At 42.8% G+C, this 19982-nt stretch overlaps 1 protein-coding gene across 1 annotated transcript in view; it reads right to left on the reverse strand.

Annotated features, from left to right (window-relative positions):
- aldocb (aldolase C, fructose-bisphosphate, b) overlaps window positions 1-19982 on the reverse strand; it is a 34779-nt gene that overhangs the window by 2665 nt on the left and 12132 nt on the right. The window contains exons 3-8 of the mRNA XM_041198352.1: window positions 18921-19132; window positions 17009-17063; window positions 11894-12054; window positions 10779-10862; window positions 9147-9321; window positions 3152-3351 (exon numbers count right to left, since the gene is read on the reverse strand). Of these exons, the coding sequence (XP_041054286.1) occupies window positions 3152-3351; window positions 9147-9321; window positions 10779-10862; window positions 11894-12054; window positions 17009-17063; window positions 18921-19132 (887 nt within the window). The remainder of the gene's footprint in view (window positions 1-3151; window positions 3352-9146; window positions 9322-10778; window positions 10863-11893; window positions 12055-17008; window positions 17064-18920; window positions 19133-19982) is intronic.

The raw sequence follows: 19982 nt of genomic DNA on the forward strand, positions 1-19982 counted from the left end.
CCACTGACATCTCACTTCTGCTGTCTTGGCTCCTCAAGGCCTACCTCTTGACTAAGCTTTTGGTCACCTACCCTAATATTGTCTTGCATTGTCAATATCAAATTTTGTTCAGTAGCATTCCTGTAAAGAACCTTGGGATGTTTTACTACATTAAAAAAAGGTTCTATATAAGGGCAATGGTCTCTTTGTAAAGCAGATCCTAGGTCTATTAGCGTTGGAGGACAGATGAGGATGGTAAGAGGTTCTTTATCAAAATATCAAAAGACTTGGTGTGACATCAGACCTATCTCTGGTCTGCTCGGTCATCACCAGTTGTTCACTGTATAGTAATCAGAGGTGGAGTCCCCAGTTGCTTTCCCCACCCACCTCAAAACCTCTATCCCACAAGCACTGAGGCCAATTGTACCAACACATACAACGAAGAGCTTCAACACAAAAGACTATGTATAGGTAGGATAAAGGCATCATGAGGACACAAGGAGGCTACAAAAAAAATATAGGTTAAATGAGTGGGCAAAGACCTGGCAAATGGAGTATAACGTGCAAAAATGTGAAATTGTCCATTTTGGCAGGAAGAATAAAAAATAAGCACAATATCTAAATGGTGTGAGATTACAGAGCTCCAGGATGCAGGGGGATCCAGGGGTCCTAATGCATGAATCACAAAAGGCTAGTATGCAGGTACAGCAAGTAATTAGGAAAGCTAATAGAATGTTATTTAATTAAAGAGGAACTGAATACAAAAGTAGGGAGGTTATGTTCAGTTATACAGGGCATTGGTGAGATTACATCTGGAGTACTGGATACAGTATTGGTCTCCTTATTTAAGGAAGGATGTAAATGCATTGGAAGCAGTTCAGAGAAGGTTTACTAAACTGCAAAAGATAAAGCCGAAGCATTTGCAGCAATCGTCAGCCAGAAGCGCTGAGTGAGTGATCCATCTTGGCCTCCTCCAGAAGTCCCCAGCATCACAGGTGCCAGTCTTCAGCCAATTCAAGTCACTCCACGTGATATCAAGAAACAGCTGAAGACATCGGATGCTACAAAGTCAATGCGCCCTGACAATATTCCGGCAATAGTACTGAGGACTTGTGCTCTAGAACTTGCCGTGCCCATAGCCAAGCTGTTCCAGTACAGCTACAATACTGGCATCTACGCGGTAATGTGGAAAATTTCCCAGATATGTCCTGTACACAAAAAGCAGGACACATCTAACCCAGTCAAATACCGCCATAGGTCATTAATTGTGCTATTAGGCGGCACTTGCTTAGCAATAGTCTGCTCACTGACATTAAGTTTAGGTTATGGCATGGCCATTCAGCTCCTGACCTCATTACAGCCTTAGTTCAAACATGGACGAAAGAGCAACTGAGGGGAGTGACTGCCCTTGACATCAAGGCAGTATTTCACCAAGTGTGGCATCAAGCAGCCCTAGCAAGTCAATGGAAATCAGGGGAAAACTCTCCACTGGTTAGAGTCATACGTAGCACAAAGGAAGATGGTTCTGGTTGTTGAAGGTTAATCATCTGGAGTACTGGGTACAGTATTAGTCTCCTTACTTAAAGAAGGATGTAAATGCATTGGAAGCAGTTCAAAGAAGGTTTACTAAACTGCAAAAGATGCAGGAGTTCCTCAGGGTAGTGTCCCAGGCCCAACCATCTTCAGCTGCTTCATGAATAACCTTCTTTCCATCATAAGATCAGAAGTGGGGACGTTTGCAGATGATTGCACAATGTTCAGCACCATTCGCAACTCCTCAGGTACTGAAGCAGTCCATGTCCAAAAACAGCAACACCTGGACAATATCCAGGCTTGGGCTGACAAGTGGGAAGTAACATTCATGCCACACAAGTGGCGAATAATGACCATTTCCAGCAAGAGAAAATCCAATCTTCACCCCATGTCATTCAATGGCATTACCGTCACTGAATACCCCACTAATCGACATCCTGGGGGTTACCATTGACCCGAAACTGAACTGGCTCAGCCGTATAAATACTGTGGCTACAAGAGCAGAACAGGGGCTAGAAATCCTGCAATGAGTAACTCACCTCCTGACTTCCCAAAGCTTGTCCATCATCTACAAGGCACAAGTCAGGAGTATGATAGATTACGATTCATTTGCCTGGATGAGTGCAGCTCCAACAAGAAACTTGACCCCGTCTAGGACAAAGCAGCCTGCTCAAGTGGCACCCCATTCACAAATATTCACTCCCTCCACCACTGACTGGCAGCAATGTGTACCATCTGCAAGATGCACTGCATGAACTCACCAAGCCTCCTTAGGTAGCGCCATCCAAACTCATGACCCCTACCACCTAGATGGACACGGGCAGCAGATACATGGGAACATCCCCACCTGCAAGTTCCCCTCCAAGTCACACACCATCCTGACTTGGAACTATATTGCCATTCCTTCACTGTCACTGGGTGAAAATCTTGGAACTCCCTCCCTAACAGCACTGTGGGTGTATCTACACCACATCAACTGCAGTGGTTCAAGAATGCAGCTCACCACCACCTTCAAGAGCAATTAGGGATGGACAATAAATGCTGGCCTAGCCAGCGATGCCCACAGCCCATGAATGAATAAAAAAAAACCTGGATTGGACAGGTTGTCTTATGAGGAAAAGTTGGACAGGCTAGACTTGTGTCCAGTGGAGTTTAGAAGAAGAAGAGGCGATTTGATTGAAACATAAAAGATAGGTCTTGACTGGGTTGATGTGGAGAGATAGTTTCCTCTTGAGAGAATCTAGTACTAGGGGCCACTGTTTAAAAATGAGTTAAGTTGCCCTTTTAAGACAGGTGGGAAGAAGTCTTTTTCAGAGGGTTGAGTGTCTTTGGAACTTTCTTCCTCAAAAGGCGATGGAATCAGAATTTGAATATTTTTAAGGCAGAGGCAGATAGATTTTTGATAAGCAAGGGGGTGAAAGGTTGTCGAGGGTAGGCAGGAATGTGGAGTTGAGATTACAATCTGATCAGCCATTATCTTATTGAATGGTCGAGCCATGCTCGAAGGGCCTAGTGGCCTACTCCCACTCCTAATTCGCATGCTTGTATGTGCCCACTGATCCATTGTGGAACCATTGACATGGCTTTATAATCACCCCCTCAAGTATAGCCCTGGAGATGAGAAAGGAACCATTATTACCTCAGCACGCTTCATGAATTCATCTTGTGCTGCCTGCAAGTTGTCCTGCTCCCCGCGCCAGGCATTTAGTGCAGAGGCCTGTAGAGCTCGGCCATATGAGAAGGTCAGCGCCCACGGTTTTGGCAGTGGACATTTGTTGATGGCATTGAGGTGGATGGTGGCTTCCTCCTCGCTCTGGCCTCCAGACAAGAAAGTGACTCCTGGGGGAAAAGCAGAAAACAAGATAGTCAGAAACTGCAGCGCATAGATAATATGTTTGTCTTATGCGATTTATAATATGGCTATGAGGTTGAAGGGGCTCTGTGCATCAATTTAAAATGCTCGTGATGACTTTTGAGAGTGGAGTGCAATAGGAGGCTATTAATACATTAACATCACAGCCCCATGATATTCATATATCTCAAATGTTTCTACTAGTCTGCGGATGATATTGCCGAAAAAAGACATTTCGTCGAAGCTTTCACTTGCACTCATCAGGACAATCACAAGAATACCAATATCAGAAGAAGCAATGTTATACTGTATGAGAAAGACAGTGCTGAATGGTTGGCAAATGGACACTGATTGGTAGAGGCGTTATCATGGAAAATGCACCAGTTAATGTTGACTGATAGTTAATTGCCAAGCATTGTTTGAAATTTTAAACCAGACAGCTTGACTCAGATTCCGCAGGGCATGTCTTGATCAATGCACCAAGAGTCTATCACTTATTTTGTTTAGCTGAAACAGGCGCAGTGTACGTGTTCTGTCTGCAGAGAACAGGATCCTGTGTATATGTAATTTGCAGTACACACAAATGCCCCACACTGCGAGCCCGACTGACAATCTTAAATTGGTTGTCAGCGTAATTCTTTGCTCACTGAAGACTATTTAGCAAATATTGTCCAATCGCGGAATCACATCTAATGTTGGACACTGAGTTTTGCAAACACGGGCCGGTTGGATACGACCTGTACCTTGCCCGTTTCAAACAGTGTTTGATATGATCCACCAGTTTTTGGGACGTACGGCCTACATACCTAGCATCATACTAGTACTGAAATTCATATACCACTTATTTGCGTGATAGGCAGAACGTCTTTTTGGTTTGACGGCAGCATCCTGTTTGTGGTGAATACCACTCGTGTAGCAGTGTGAAACAGCTAGCTTCATCTCAAATATTTGAGATACTTTGCCCTTCCAGGGTAATCTAAAGTAGACTGGGCAATTTTCAGGTCGAAAGTGACGGCCTTAGGCCCGTTCATGGGTTTGCACAATATATAGCACAAAATGATCTGAACAGGATAGCCATTATCCTGCAGGATGTCTTTGACACGCCTTATTACAGCATCAAGCTTGCATGGTGAGCAAATGGCTTGGGCCCAATTTACAAGGTTGCCAATAAAGCCAATCTTATAGCACGTGGAACTGTAAGAATCCCAATGCACATATTGACCAATGAAGGTAGGCTTGTGGTAGACTGTGGTAGAGAATCCCCTGGCAGATTTTTCAATTGGTATGTCAAGGGAGTTCATTTAACTGCTCCATTTCAAAGGTGAATTTGAGTGCAGAATGAAGCCTATTAAGACATGTAAGGAAACGATTACACGCTGCTACAGATTTAAATATAACAAATGTATCATCCACATGTTGGAAATATGCAAGTGGTAGGATGTTAGGTGTGATTCTATCAAAGAACCCAAAAAAGATGTTTGAGAGAGCTGGGCCTAGAGGGGATCCCATAACAACACCATCTATTTGGGCATACATGGTGTCGTTAAAGCTGAACTCAACTCAAGTTGCCATGTTCATAAGCTCAATGAATACTGATTCACACAATGGTGGCAGACCTAGATCACCATGATATAGTGCTGCAGCGCAAATATCTATGGCTTCCTTAAGTGGAACACTGATGAATAATGTCAAATGAGCACATGGACACAGCTTTGCTATTGATATGCAAGTCCTGTATGGTCTTCGTAAATGGGAAGGAATCCTTCACCATTTATCTGGAAAACTTGTTCAAAACTAGTTGTAACAACTCACCCAACCATTTAGGCAGTGCGGACTCAATGGGCCTAATGGTCGACGTTTCGAGTCCTCATGACCCTTCAACAGAACTGGTTCAGTTCTGTTGAAGGGTCATGAGGACTCGAAACGTCAACTCTTTTCTTCTCTGCTGATGCTGCCAGACCTGCTGAGTTTTTCCAGGTAATTCTGTTTTTGTTTTGGATTTCCAGCATCCGCAGTTTTTTGTTTTTATCTATGGGCCTAATGGTCTCCTTCTTCACTGTAAAGATTGTGATTAACAGCACCATGTATGCCCAAATAGATGCTGTTGCCATGGGATCCCCTCTAGGCCCAGCTCTTGCAAACATCTTTGTTGGGTTCCATAAGAAATGGGTCTTCAATGGAATGACACCCAACCTTCTACTGCTTGCATATTTCCGATATGTGGATGATACGTTTGCTATATTTAAATCTGTAGCAGCATATAATAATTTCCTTACATGTCTTAATGTGCTCCACTCTGTGCTCAAATTCACCTTTGAAAAGGAGCAGTCAAATGAACTCCCTTTCCTTGACGAACTAGTTGAGAAGTCTGCCAGTGGGCTCTCTACCATGGTCTACCGCAAGCCTTCATGAGTCAATATACGCATTGGGATTCTTACGGTTCCAATCGCTATAACATTGCCTTTATTGTCAACCTTGTAAATAGGGCCCAAGCCATTTGCTCACCATGCAAGTCTGATGCTGAAATAGGACATGTCAAAGACATCCTGTGGGATAATGGCTATCATGATCAGATAATTTCTTGCCGTATATCACTTTTGGCCCTGAGAAGTGCCCAGTCCATCTCAGATTACCCTAGAAGGGCAAGGTATGTCAAAAATTTGGGCAACAGGTGAAGCTAACTGTTTCATGTTGCTACTATGCAGTAGCAAAACAAGTGGTATTTGCCACTAACAGGGTGCTGTCTTCAAGCTAAAAAGACATTCTGCCTATCACAGAAATGATTAATGTGGTATATGAATTTCAGTACTAGTGTGATGTAGGCCATACATCCCAATCACTGGTAGATCGTATCAAACAGCATGTCCCTTCCACTGTTCATAACGGGCAAGGTACAGACCGTACTCAACCAGCACGTGCTTGCAAAACTCAAAAGTGTCCAACATTAGATGTGATTCCGCAATTGGATGATATTTGCTAAATAATCCTCTGTGCTGCTAAGAATTATACTGGCAACCATTTTAAGATTGTCAGTCGGCCTCACAGTGTGGTGCTTTTGCATATATTGGAACTACATATAAATACACAGGGCCCTGTTCTTTGCAGACAGAGAACATGTACACATATTGTCACTTATTTTGTTTAGCTGAAACAGGTGCAGTCATTCACTGGTTCATTCCTCAGGGCAATGCCTTGACCAATCAAGAGTCAAGCTGCCTAGATTAAAATTTCAAACAATGCTCGACAATTAACTGTCAGTCAACATTAACTGGTGCATTCTTCATGGCAATGCCTCTATCAGTGTCCACTTGCCAAACAATCGGCACTGTCTTCTCATACAGTATAAAGTTGTTGCTTCCCGACATTGGTATTCTTGCAATTGTCCTGATGAGTGCAAGACAAAAAGCTTTAACAAAATATCTTTTACAACAGTACTCAAGTTCTGTACTACCAAACGACTATTAGCCTGTACATCTTTAAAATGAATAAAAAATGTAATCTATCCAGTATATGAACATTTGAAATAGGATCAGCAATAGGCCATACAGCCTGTTGAGCCTGGTCCGCCATCCATTATGATCCTGGCTGCTGTTAGGCAGCAACTGCACTTTCCTGCCCACTCCCCATATCTCTTGATTCCTTGAGACACCAAAAATCTGTCTCTCCCTGTAAGACTTGAATATATTTAATAATGTTACATCCACAACCCTCTGGGGTAATGAATTTTTGGAATTCACAACCCTTTGAATGAAGAAATTTCTCTTTATCTCAGTCCTAAATGATCAGCCCCTTATCCCAGAACTGTGCCCCCTTGTTCTAGATTCCCCAGCCAGGGGAATCAATGTCTCACTATCTACCCTGTCGAGCCCCTTCATAATCTTGAATGTTTCAATGAAATCAGCTGTCATTCTTCTAAACTCCAGAGAATATACACCCAATTTATTCAATCTCTCTTCATAGGACAAACCTCTCATCCCAGGGACAAATGTAGTGAGCTGTCTCCAATGCAAGTACATCGTTCCTTAAACATGGAAGGCAAAACTGCACACAGTATTCTAGGTGTGGTCTCACTAAAGCCCCAAACGATCGAAGCAAGACTTCTTTATTCTTGTACTCCAATTCTTTGCAATAAAGGCCAACATGCCAACTGCTTTTCTAATAAACTTGCTGTACTTGCATGCTGTGTTCCTTGTACAAGTACAGCCAAGTCTTTCTGAAAATCAAGTTTCATACCTTCTAAAGAATATTCTGCTTTTCTATTATGACTGAAGTGAATAACCTCATACCTACCCACATTATACTCCATCTGCTACCTTGTTGCCAATTCACTTAACCTGTCTATACCTCTTTGCAGCCTATGTCCTCCTCACAACTTGCAATCCCACTTAGCTTTATTATCAACAATCTTTGATACACTACTCCCCATCTTATCTCAATCATTATTATAGATTGTAAATAGCTGAGGTCTCGCAACACTCTACTAGTCACAGTCTGCCAACTTAGAATGTGCCATTTATCCCTACTCTCTGCTTCCTGTCTGTTAACCAATCTCTTTCCATGCTAATATATCACCCCAACTCCATGAGCCCTTAACTTTCATGTGGCACCTTATGAAATGTCTTTTGGAAATCAAAGTATACTACATCTGGAGGTTCCCCTTACTAGTTGCATTCTCCAAAAATGCTAATAAATTTGTCAAACACGATTTCCCTTTAGTAAAACCACGTTGATTTTGTGTGATCATACTATGATTTTCTAAGTGCATTAAGACTTCCTTAATAATAGATTCCAGCAGTTCCTTTCTTGAATAGTAATGTTACATTTGCCAACTTCCAATCTGCTGGGATCATTCTAGAATCTAGGAAATTTTGGAAAATCATAGCCAGCACATCCATTATTTCTGCAGCTATCTCTTTTAGAACCCTAGGCTGTATGCCATCAGGTCCTGGGGGTTTGTTGGATTTTAGTGCGTTGAGTATTTCCAATACTTATTCCCTCTGCTGCTATTAACTCCCTTACCCTTATTAGCCCCTAGGTTACCTCTATTTCTACTGTGAAGATGGGCACAAAATATTTTGTTTCTACCATTTCCTCATTCCCCATGATAATTTCTCTTGACTCTGCTTCTAAGAGATCAACATTTACTTTAGCCACTGTCCTCCTTTTTATATTCTTATAAAAGTTCTTCCAATCGGTTTTTATATTCCTGGCTAGTTTACTCTCGTAATCTATTTTTTCCCCTTAGTATCACTTTTTGATGGCCCTTTGCTGGTTTCTGAAATACTCCCAATCCTCAGACTTCCATTATTCTTTGCAATATTATAAGACTTTTTTAAAATTTAATACTATCCTTAACCTCCTTAGTAAGCATGCTGTAGTGACACAATGTTAGGGTGAGGGCATTATTTTTCTGTTAACTTTCTGTCCTGAACATGTTGATCCCTTCAGTCACCTAAGTACTGTTTGTGTCAGCTGGCTGCCAGGAACATGGTGTGATCCACAATGACCATCTTCCATGCCATTAAGGGTAAATACCAGTTCTCTGATTTGTATCATGTCTTCAAGCATTTCAACATCATTGCACTCCACAATATAACTAACATTACTACATGCGGGAGGCAATAATTTAAGAGGGAGGTTTGTGAGAAAAACGAAAAATAGTAATTTATGCCCCAAGATCACTCAATGAAACTACAAACATTCTCTGTTTCCCATTAATATTATGCAGCTCACAATGAGTACCAAGCTCACCAAGGAAACCCTTCAACCAGGATCCACATACCTGGGACAGCAGGTGGGACGGTGCGTCGCAACGCAGTAACTGTGGAGGTGGCAACCTCCTCTGGGCTGTACTTGGTGGGGCAGGCATGGCCTGCAGTCACCATGTTGGGCTTTAACAAAGTGCCCTCCAGATAAATGTGGTGATCACTTAGGGCCTTGTAGACTGCCCCCAACACCTGAAAACACAAAAAGTAAACATTTTATAATTCACAAGCGTCCAGTACAGAGAAATGCTTCTCTGTTTTCACAACCCAGTTCTCTATGTAGGGATTAATAGGTAGGAATTTGTCTGAGTTCATTTTCAGGTTGTGAATTAGAGTTGCCCTCACAACGTGTGCCCCAATAAGAAGGCCCAAGACTGGCCTGAAATGAAGCCTTGTTATAATAATTTAGGCAAGTAATACAGGCAGCTCCCTCAACAGCACATGAATTTCATGCAGTTTGCCTCAGGTGAGGGGTGGGTGCAACTGTGGCTAGCAGTGGTGCTGGGAGGAGTTCTCTTGGTCCACCTGGCTGAAGATGAATTTAAAAAGAAATTGAACTAGCATTCTTGATGTTAGCCGATTCCTAGGTTGTGTCCACACTGGGAGAAGCCCAACAGCTGGTTCACTTGTGCAGACTAATTTTTCAGAGGGGACCCAAAGTGGCTAAGACATCCATTTGGCCTCCCATTAACAAATGTTAGGAGCCTAATGTCCATTTTAGGCAGCCAAATTGGGTGCCTGAAAAATCAGACATAAACTTACTGCATCGATCACAAAAAAAAAATCAGGCATAACTCAAAATGGCATTGGACTTTTTTCCCTAGGGTGTCCCTGAGGAACAGGGCATAGCCTCATCAATTGGTCATTTTTGCCTGCTTTAGGCTAAGGCGTGGTAGATTTAAATCAGAGATGAGGAGGAATTACTTTTTTCAAAGGGTCATGAATCTGTGGAATTCACTACCTCAGAGTGCAGTGGATGCTGGGACACTGAATAAATTTGAGGAGATAGACAGATTTTTAATTAGTAATGTGTTGAAAGTTTTTGGGGAGAGGGCGAGAAATTGGAGTTGAGGCCAAAATGAGATCAGCCATGATCGTAATGAATGGCAGGGCAGGCTCGAGGGGCTGAATTGCCTACTCCTGCTCCTAGTTCTTATGTTCCTATTCCACCTGGAAAATTGCAGAAACAATGACTGATTGTTACTCTGACATTGCTCCTCCAAGTGCAACCCCATTAGAATTAGTCTGTTTCGCTTCATTGCCTATGACTGGTTAGCCATACCCACCATTGGGTTAGCTTTAATTGCCTCGGCCCAGTATGTATACATCAACAGTAATGTGTTCTCTCAAGAGTTTGCTCGCATTTATTTTGTTCCATTAATTTTATTCTTCAATTACACTATTTTCTGTCATTTTTACACTAATCAGTTTTGCACTTCATTTGTCTTCTAATTTGCAAGCTCCATTTTTACCTGCGGTCACCATGGTGGGTCAGTCTCTGGCTCTAGAGCCAATAATATTTGATTTTGATTGACCAGTTATTTACAATACAACGGTGACAACATTTGAAAGTACTTCATTGACCAGAAACCACTTTAGACAAAGTTTTTGAAAGACACTAAATCAAAGTTTTTTTTTCTCCAACCAACCTTTTCTGTGACATACTGGCATCGCTTCAGATCATGGTCGCCATCAGGAAGGATCTCAGGCTCCACAATGGGAACAATGCCATTCTAGAACACAAGGAGGAAAAATGGTGAAGACATGCAGAGATCCAGAGCCCCACCTCTCTAGAAATCAAAACCTCCAAACTGCTCATTAGTGGAACTTTCCCCATTAACTGTACTATCTTGCCTCCCAACACCTTGATGGACACTGCTGAATTGTCGGTTTTCACAGCCTTCATCTCATTACAACAGTGAACATAAACAGAAGTAGGCCATTCAGCCCTTTGAGCTCACTGACATTCAATGAGACGTGGCTGATCATCTACTTAAAACACCATTTTCCTGCACTATCCTTGTATCCCTTGATGTTTTTAATATGTAAAAATCTATCGATCTTAGTCTTGAACATGCTCGACGACTGAGCTTCCACAGCCCTCTGGAGCAGCGAATTCCAAAGATTCACCATCCTCTAAGTGAAGATATTCCTTCTCATCTCGGTCCTAAATGGCCTACTAAGACTGTCTTCTGGCTCGAGGAAAATCCAAAATCCAGGGCAATCCAATCCCTCTCCCCATTTTATCCCTTCCTCTTCTGAAGCTACCAATGTTTGTGGTACGAACACATTCCAGTACTCTTCACAAGTGGCCAATCTTCACCTGTGAGCCTTGTTAGGAATTTGGCATACTAATCAGTAATTGAAGGGGTCACAGACCAGCCTGGTTCAGACAAGTGGACAGAGCAGACTTTTCAACAGCATCACTGGATAGTGATTGGGAGTGCTGATTTTCCCCTTCCTCACGCAGAAGTGTGAGAATGTGTTGTTCATTTCTTTAACGACTCTGACTGAGGTGGGTTCATTCAGGACAAAGCATGAGTCTTCCCAATTTGCAGGGTTTCTTTCACGCACCCCCCGCAACCACACAAACTAGGTATACCTTACCAACAGAGCTTGTGGGTGACCTGCGCTACTCATTTACTGTGGTGTCTGCATGGTGAAAGGAGACTGAAACTTCACATAAGGCTAGTGTGGTGGCAACTGCAAACAGATTCTATAACCACCATCTGCATTAAGACATTGGCACACGGTTCCACTTTACCTGCTGGCAGATACTGGCGTAACGTGCCAGGACATTAGCATTCTCAGTGATAGCAAGGGAGGATGGAGTTGTGTCACTGATCTTCAAGACACAACGCCACTTTGCAAAGTCTGCTCCATCCTTTTTGTACTGAGCACAACGTTCTGACAGTCCATCCAGACCTATAAAACCAACACAGACCAGCTGTTAAGCACTGCCCAGTTCAGGCACAGGTACCCACCGGAAGAAAAAGTATAAACACAAGCCTTTATTTTTTAATAAGTAGATTTCTGTATTTTAATTCTGCAATGCAAAACAGGAAAAATCAAATATTAAAAGTTGGCTTCAGCCACTTGTGCCTCTGGAAGGATCCTACAACTGATACACAAACTGACTGCCCAAAAACACATCAATGGAAATATCTGTCTATATTTGTTTCTGAACAAGGGCCTTGAAATCAAGTAGGAAAATGCATTTACGCTATAACAAAATTGCTAGGTGGCTGGAATACTTTGGAATGTTCAGCTGAAGCACTCTCATGTCAGTGACAGACGGTTGTGGGTTCGTGCCCCACCTGAAAGATTTGACCACATAATCCAGGCTGACACTCCCAATGTAGTACTGAGTGGGTGCTGTGCATTTAGAAGTGCCATCTTTTGGTTGAGATATTAAATTAAGGTCCCATCAGCCCTCTTCAGTTGGACGTAATAAGATTCACTGACATTATTTGAAGGCCAAAGAAGTTCTCCCCAGTGCCCTGGGCAACATTTATCCCTCAGCCAACATCATTAAAACATTAACTGGTCTTCTTCTCACTGCTATTTGAGAGACTTCTACATTACACCAGTGATTGAAACTCAAAAGTACTAAATTGGCTGTAAAGCCAGAGAATCAGTGACCAAACTAAGATTCACAGCTGGCTGAGCATCATATCTGAAAGTGTTATGAGGACAAGTGTGACTATGCATCCAGAACAGTGAATTTGACACAGGTGCACCTCAAAGTAGTCATGAAAACTAGGATCAAACCAAAAAATGCAAGAAACACTCAGCTGGTCAGGCAGCATCTGGAGAGAGAAACAGTTAATGTTTCAGGTCGATGACCCTCATCAGAATCCGCTTTGCTCTCCACAAGATGCTGACTGACCTATTGTGTATTTCCAGCATTTTCATTACAAATTTCCAAAATCCACAGTATTTTTCTTGACTAGTTAAATATTAGTCTGACACAATAACATATGCTTACACACAAAACAAATTTGAGTACTGGTCTACGAGTGTATTTCCTGCCCTCATAAGGCACAGAGAAGCATGGACATCCCCAATCCCCACCATCAACCTCCAGGTTAATTTTGAATTTAAGCACACTCTACAAACCCATAAACAGCATGTACAAGCACAAAACTTTCAATTCATAGCAGACTCACTGTACTGATCCAGAATACCCTGTTGCCATGAATCCAAGACAAAAATGTTGGGAAAAACCTGAACTGCAACATCTGCCACTTCCAATGAGAAATCTCACTAGACAGAGCAATGAAATTCGTTCCCATTCATGCCAAAACTGGGTTCAGAGTTGCCTGTTCCTCTTGGCTCTGAAGGAGCTGGCACATGTTTACATACAGCTCTGTGGGCACTATTTGCCCTTTGATACCGCAAAGAAGCAGTGGTTCACAACAGGAATTCTGGTCATTCCCCCCACCCACCACAAACACACACATATTGCCTTCCTAGTGCATAGGCACTGAGGCCAAAATAGCTTCATCCTGATTGAATTCTGTCAATTTAGCCCAAATGGAAATCAGAGACCTTCATGGTCCATGGATCAGAGCCACGCTGGATGGGCATTTCTTATGAACCATTAGGGAAGCCAATGCTTCCAGCTGACTGGAAATCATGCTTAAAGATGCATTTGGATGAGAGCTGGAGGTCCTCAGGTGTCAACACCTTTCCCTGCCTCCTGGCTGCTCCATTTAAAAATGAATTAGTTAGGGGGCACCCCATTGAATCCACACCAAACCCACTGAGAAGGAATGGGAAGGCAGTGGTATAGTGGTTTGTTGCTGGACTAGAAATCCAGGGTAATGCTCTGGAGACCTAGGTTCAAATCCCAATATGGCAGACGGTGAAATTTGAATTCAATAAAAAGTCTTTTAATTAAAAGTCTAATGATATCATGAAACCATTGTCGAATGTCAGAAAAATCCAACTGGTTCACTAATGTCCTTTAGGGAAGGAAATCTGCTGTTCTTACCTGGTCTGACCTACATGTGACTCCAGACCCACAGCAATATGGTTGACTCATGTGCCCTCTGAAATGGCCAAGCAAGCCACTCAGTTGTAGCAAACCGCCAAAAAGCCTAAAAGGAATGGAACTGGATGGACTACCCGACAACAGCAAACTCAGCCCTGTTGGCCTGCAAAGTCCTCCTTACTAACATCTGGGGGCTAATGTCAAAAGTTGGGAAAGCTGTCTCACAGACTAGTCAAGCAACTGACTGACATAATCACCCTCACAGGAACATACCTTACAGATAATGTCCCAGACACCCCCATCAACATCTCTGGGTATGTCCTGTCCCACTGGCAAGGCAGACCCAGCAGAGGTGGCGGCACAGTCGGGAGGGAGTTGCCCTGGGAGTCCTTAACATCAAGTCTGGACCCCATGTAGTCTTATAGCATCAGGTCAAACATGGGCAAGTAAACCTCCTGCTGATACCACATACTGTGCCACCCCCCCCCCCACCTCAGCTGATGATTCAGTAATCCTCCATGTTGAGCACCACTTGGAAGAAGCACTGAGGGTACAAAGGGTGGAGAATGTACTCTGAGTGGGGGACTTCAATGTCCATCACCAAGAGTAGCTCGGTAGCACTACTGCTTCCCTAAAGGACATAGCTGCTAGACTGGGTCTGTGACAGGTGGTGAGGGAACCAAAGAGAGAAAAACATACTTGACCTCATCCTCACCAATCTGCCTGCTACAGATGCATCTGTCCATGACAGTATCGGTAGGAGTGACCACCATGCCATCTTTGTGGAGGCGAAGTCCCATCTTCACCTTGAGGATACCCTTCATCGTGTTGTGTGGCACTACCACTATGGTAAATGGGATAGATGTTGAACAGATCTAGCAACTAAAGACTGGGCATCCATGAGGCACTGTGGGCCACCAGCAGCAGCAAAATTGTACTCGAACACAATCTGTAACCTCATGGCCTGGCATATCCCCCACTCTACCATTATCATCAAACCAGGGGGTCAACCCTAGTTCAATGAAGAGTGCAGGAGGGCATGCCAGGAGCAGCACCAGACTTACCTAAAAATGAGGTGTCAACCTGGTGAAGTTACAACACAGGACTACATGCATGCCAAACCACATAAACAGCAAGTGATAGAGCTAAGCAATTCCACAAATAATGGATCAGATCTAAGCTCTGCAGTCCGGTCATACCCAGTCATGAATGGTGGTGGACAATTAAATAACTGACTGGAGGAGGAGGCTCTACAAATATCCCCTTCCTCAATTATGGAGGAGCCCAACACAGTGCAAAAGGCTGAAACATTTGCAAACATCTTCAGCCAGAAGTGCCGAGTGGATGATCCATCTAGGACTCCTCCGGAGGCCTGCAGCATCACAGATGCCAGCCTTCAGCCAATTTGATTCACTCCATGTGATATCAAAAAACAGGTGATGCATTGTATAGTGCAAAGGCTGTGGCCCTGATGACATTCCAGTAATAGTACTGAAAATTTGTGCTCCAGAACTTGCTGCGCCCATAGCTAAGCTGTTCCAGTACAGCTACAACACTATAGTGTTGTACTACCTAGCAATGTGGAAAATTGCCCAGGTTTGTCCTGTATACAAAAAGCAGGACAAGTCCCAACCCAGCCAATTACCACACCATCAGTCTACTCTCCATCATCAGTAAAATGATGGAAGGGGTCATCAACAGTGCTATCAAGCAGTACTTGCTTAGCACTAACCTGCTCAGTGATGCTTAGTTTGGGTTCCATCAGGGCCACTCAGCCTCTGAGCTTATTACAGCCTTGGTTCAAACATAGACAAAGGAGCTGAACTGCCCTTGATATCAATGCAGTATTTCACCAAGTGTGGCATCAAGGTACCCTAGCAAAACTGGAGTCAATGGTATTCAGGGAGAAAACTCTGCAGGTTGAAGTCATACCTAGCACAAAGGAAGATGGTTCTGGTTGTTGGAGGTCAATCATCTCAGTTCCAGGACATCACTGCAGGAGCTCCTCAGGGTAATGTCTTAGGGCCAGCCATCTTCAGCTGCTTCATAAACGACCTTCCTTCCATCATAAGGTCAGAAGTGGGGATGTTCGCTGATGATTGCACAATGTTCAGCACCATTCACAACTCCTCAGATACTGAAGCAGTCCATGTCCAAATGCAGCAAGACCTGGACAATTTCCAGGTTTGGGCTGACAAGTGGCAAGTGACATTCACGCCACACAGGGGCAAACAATGACCATCTCCAACAAAAGAGAATTAACCATCAATGGCATTAGCATCACTGAATTCCCCACTATCAACATCCTGGGGGTTACCATTGACCAGAAACTGAACTGGACTAGCCACATAAATACTGTGGCCACAAGAGCAGGTCAGAAGCTAGGAACCAGCTGTGAGTAACTCACCTCCTGACTCCCCAGATCCACACATCATCCTGACTTGGAAATATATCACCATTCCTTCACTATCACTGGGTCAAAATCCTGGAACTCCCTCCCTAACAGCACATGGACTGCAATGGTTCAAGAAAGTAGCTCACCACCGCCTTCTCAAGGGCAATTTGGGATGGGCAATAAATGCCGGCCTAGCCAGCGACACCCACATCCTATAAGTGAATATTTTAAAAAACATGGTCACTGTCAGCTACTTTATCAGACTGACAGGGCAGTGATAATAGTTACTGGAGTGCTTTAACATATGCATATGTGAGCCCCATCATTCCTGCAGTGCATCCACGTTGCATTCTAGTGACCACCTCACAACAACACATTTTACAGATCCTGCTCCCTCTCTTAAAATCACACCACACAGATCTTTTACCTCACTGCCCCCTTCCTACTTACAAAACACAGATCCTGATCACATTATATAAATCCTCTACCTTGAGTGGTGGTTTCTCCATTGGTTCCGGCCAAGGGGACAACACCTTTATCAACCTGGAAATATAGGACAGCTTAGTCTGAGAAGTATTAGGTTTCAAATACAATATTGATATTTATAATTTGTACCAAATATTCAACAAAACATCTGAATCATTTTTAACACAAGATTTTTGCTAGTTTTTATAATAAGAATTTTGTACTCTGTTGCATTCTGACTTTGTACACCATTTTGATAGTGATATTTCAGTTCTCTATTTTAAAAAAAAGCATTCCTCCTTCTGGCTTACACATACATTGTTCGAAGACATGTACAAGCCAGACCTCAAGACTGGTGATGGGTATATTACTGCTTGTGTGACACAGAATTATGTATTGTCTCAGTTATACAGATTATAGTTCTCCATAGAAAGGATTATCCTCAACCCCAGACAGTGAGAAAGACTGCAACTCAGGAACCTGAATCTTAGACAGATTTGATTTTTGTTGGGCATGGGTATTGAGGCATATGGAACAAAGGGAAGTACAGATCAGCCATGATCAAATAGAACAACAGAACAGGCTCCAAGTTTCTTTAAGGGAGATGGTGATGTAGATGTCACTAGGCTAGTAATCCAAAGGCCAGGTTAATGCTCTGAGGACATGGATCAAATCCCACCTGAGTAACTAGTGGAATTTAAATTCAAATTAAAAAGAAATTGTAATAGCTAGTATCAGTGATGATGAACATGAAACTATTGGCGATTGTTGTAAAAAAAAAAAAAACCATCTGGGCCTATAATGTGATCCACAGAAAAGTAGTTGACTCTTAACTACCCTCTGAAATGGCCTAGGATGGGCAATAAGTGCTGGCCTTGCCAGCAAGGCCCACATCGCATGAAGGAATTAAAAAGTAAACCCACATGTAAGTTACTTATATTCCCTGTTTTAGTTTGGATTCAGGGAGATTGGATCAGTGAGTCAGCTTCCACTATTATCATCACTAAATGTCTCATTTATTCCAGCAATAGAATTACAGAAATATAATTTGTTCCCAGTTCACCAATCAACTAATTGTCAGCTTTACAAATTGCTGTTAGCTTTTGAAATATGCATAAGATTTGGGCTGGAAAAGACTCATCTTGTTCCAAACCAAAAATTAGGACTGCTCATCACTACAAATGTGGCAGAGTATGACTTGCTTCTTTGATTTTCTGTCATTTCATGTGGAGAAGTACCTGGCTAAACTCTTGGCTGGATATGTTGGGCCAAGTGACCTCATGCGTTAAAAAAAATTGATTAAACTCCTCCAGTATACTGGTGTCGTGGCAGACTGCAGGCCAGAAGGCTCAGGGCAAAGGACATTGCGCCTTGGCCAAAGAGAACATGTCCTACACAAACATTTCCAGTGGATGCCATACTGGCTTGTCTCACCAGAGACAAAATCTAGAATCAGGGGACAGAGTCATAGATTAAGGGGTAGGCCATTTACGACTGAGGAGGAGGAGGAAGTTCTTCACTCAGTGAATGTTTGAAATTGAGCATGCTGAAGACAGAAATCAAAAGATTTCTGGAAACAATGACCTCATTGGCCGGAACCAATGATATGGGGATAGCACAGGAAGTGGCATTGAAGTAAATAATCAGCCATGATCAAACTGAATGGTGGAGAAGGCTAGATGGGCTGAATGGCCTAATCCTGGTCCTATGATCCTAAAACCCACCTCATTCAGAGAAGCTGAATGTTTGAAAATCTTTAGAATCAGCCATAAGCATCAATTTGAAATCCAATCTATACACATCACTTGCTAGTAATGAGTTCTGGTCCCCCTTTGCCCAGTCCCCTCCCTCCAGGGCAGGAAGTGCTTACTGTCGCCAGTGAGTTGTCTAATCTTGAAGTTCTCAAAGGGATGAACACAAATCCTAATCATTTACCTTGATTCCTACAACAATGTCCTTATCTTTGATCACATTTACAAAGGGTGTCCCATCATCAGTGCTCTGGTACAAAGTTTCATGGAAGAAGATGACACCTCCAATAAAATTTTTGACTCGGTCATCAGCAGTCAACAGGATCTGCCGGTAGACACGTCGGTTCTCCTCAGTGTTTTCCACGCCAATCTGGTTCAGACGCTTGGCCATGCTCCCTAAGAAAATGTACAGCAAGTTACTTAGTAAAAATAAATGAATGGTACTGTGGACACAAAGTCTGGTATAGTACTAGTCTACAGACACCAGGTTCCATTCCAGGCCTGTGCCAAGTCAGTTGATCTCAACCAGAACAACACTTAGAGCCATTGGCCACAGTACCCTGATATAAAGAGAGGGGGAAAAAAAGACACACAGCCACAATTATATCTTCTGCTGGAAGGTGTACATCAGGTGAGGAGAAAAAAAAAAAAAACAGGCTCTATGATACCTCCTAGAGTCACCATCCAAAGCTCACCTTCTCAGCTCACAAATGACGAATGGACAATGTATTGGTATGAAAACATAGCCCAGCAACAAGGGAATGTGTTTTAGGAGATGAGAAACAGCAAATACAGATACACTCCACCTCAAATGCTCAAGAGTACAGAGAGTGTGAGAAATTGATTTTTTAATATATATTTGGGGAATATTGTGTTATTCTGTGAAAAGGCTGTTTGTGTATGATTTAGTTAGGCTGGGCAGAGATTAATAGGCGACAGGTTGTCTGGAAGGTTGAAAACATGAAAATGATAAGAGGTGTTAGGTTTGAGATATAAGTGAATAGGATAGATCTAACATTTGCATTTTAGATAAATGGAGAGTTTGTTTGAATATCAAAGGGGAGTCAGGGGTATAAAAAGAGACATGTTTGCATCTTGCAGGACTTCCACAGGTAAACAGAAGGGGGGATATTATATTTTATTGACCCAAAAGCAAAGACAAGATGGAAACATGAAAGCTCTTGTATTTGAAAGGATTTGAGTTTCAAAGAGGTGTGAAAACAATGGAACCCAAAATGAAAGTGGA

Source organism: Carcharodon carcharias, chromosome 10 (assembly GCF_017639515.1).
Source record: "Carcharodon carcharias isolate sCarCar2 chromosome 10, sCarCar2.pri, whole genome shotgun sequence".
Classification (NCBI taxonomy): Eukaryota; Metazoa; Chordata; class Chondrichthyes; order Lamniformes; family Lamnidae; genus Carcharodon; species Carcharodon carcharias.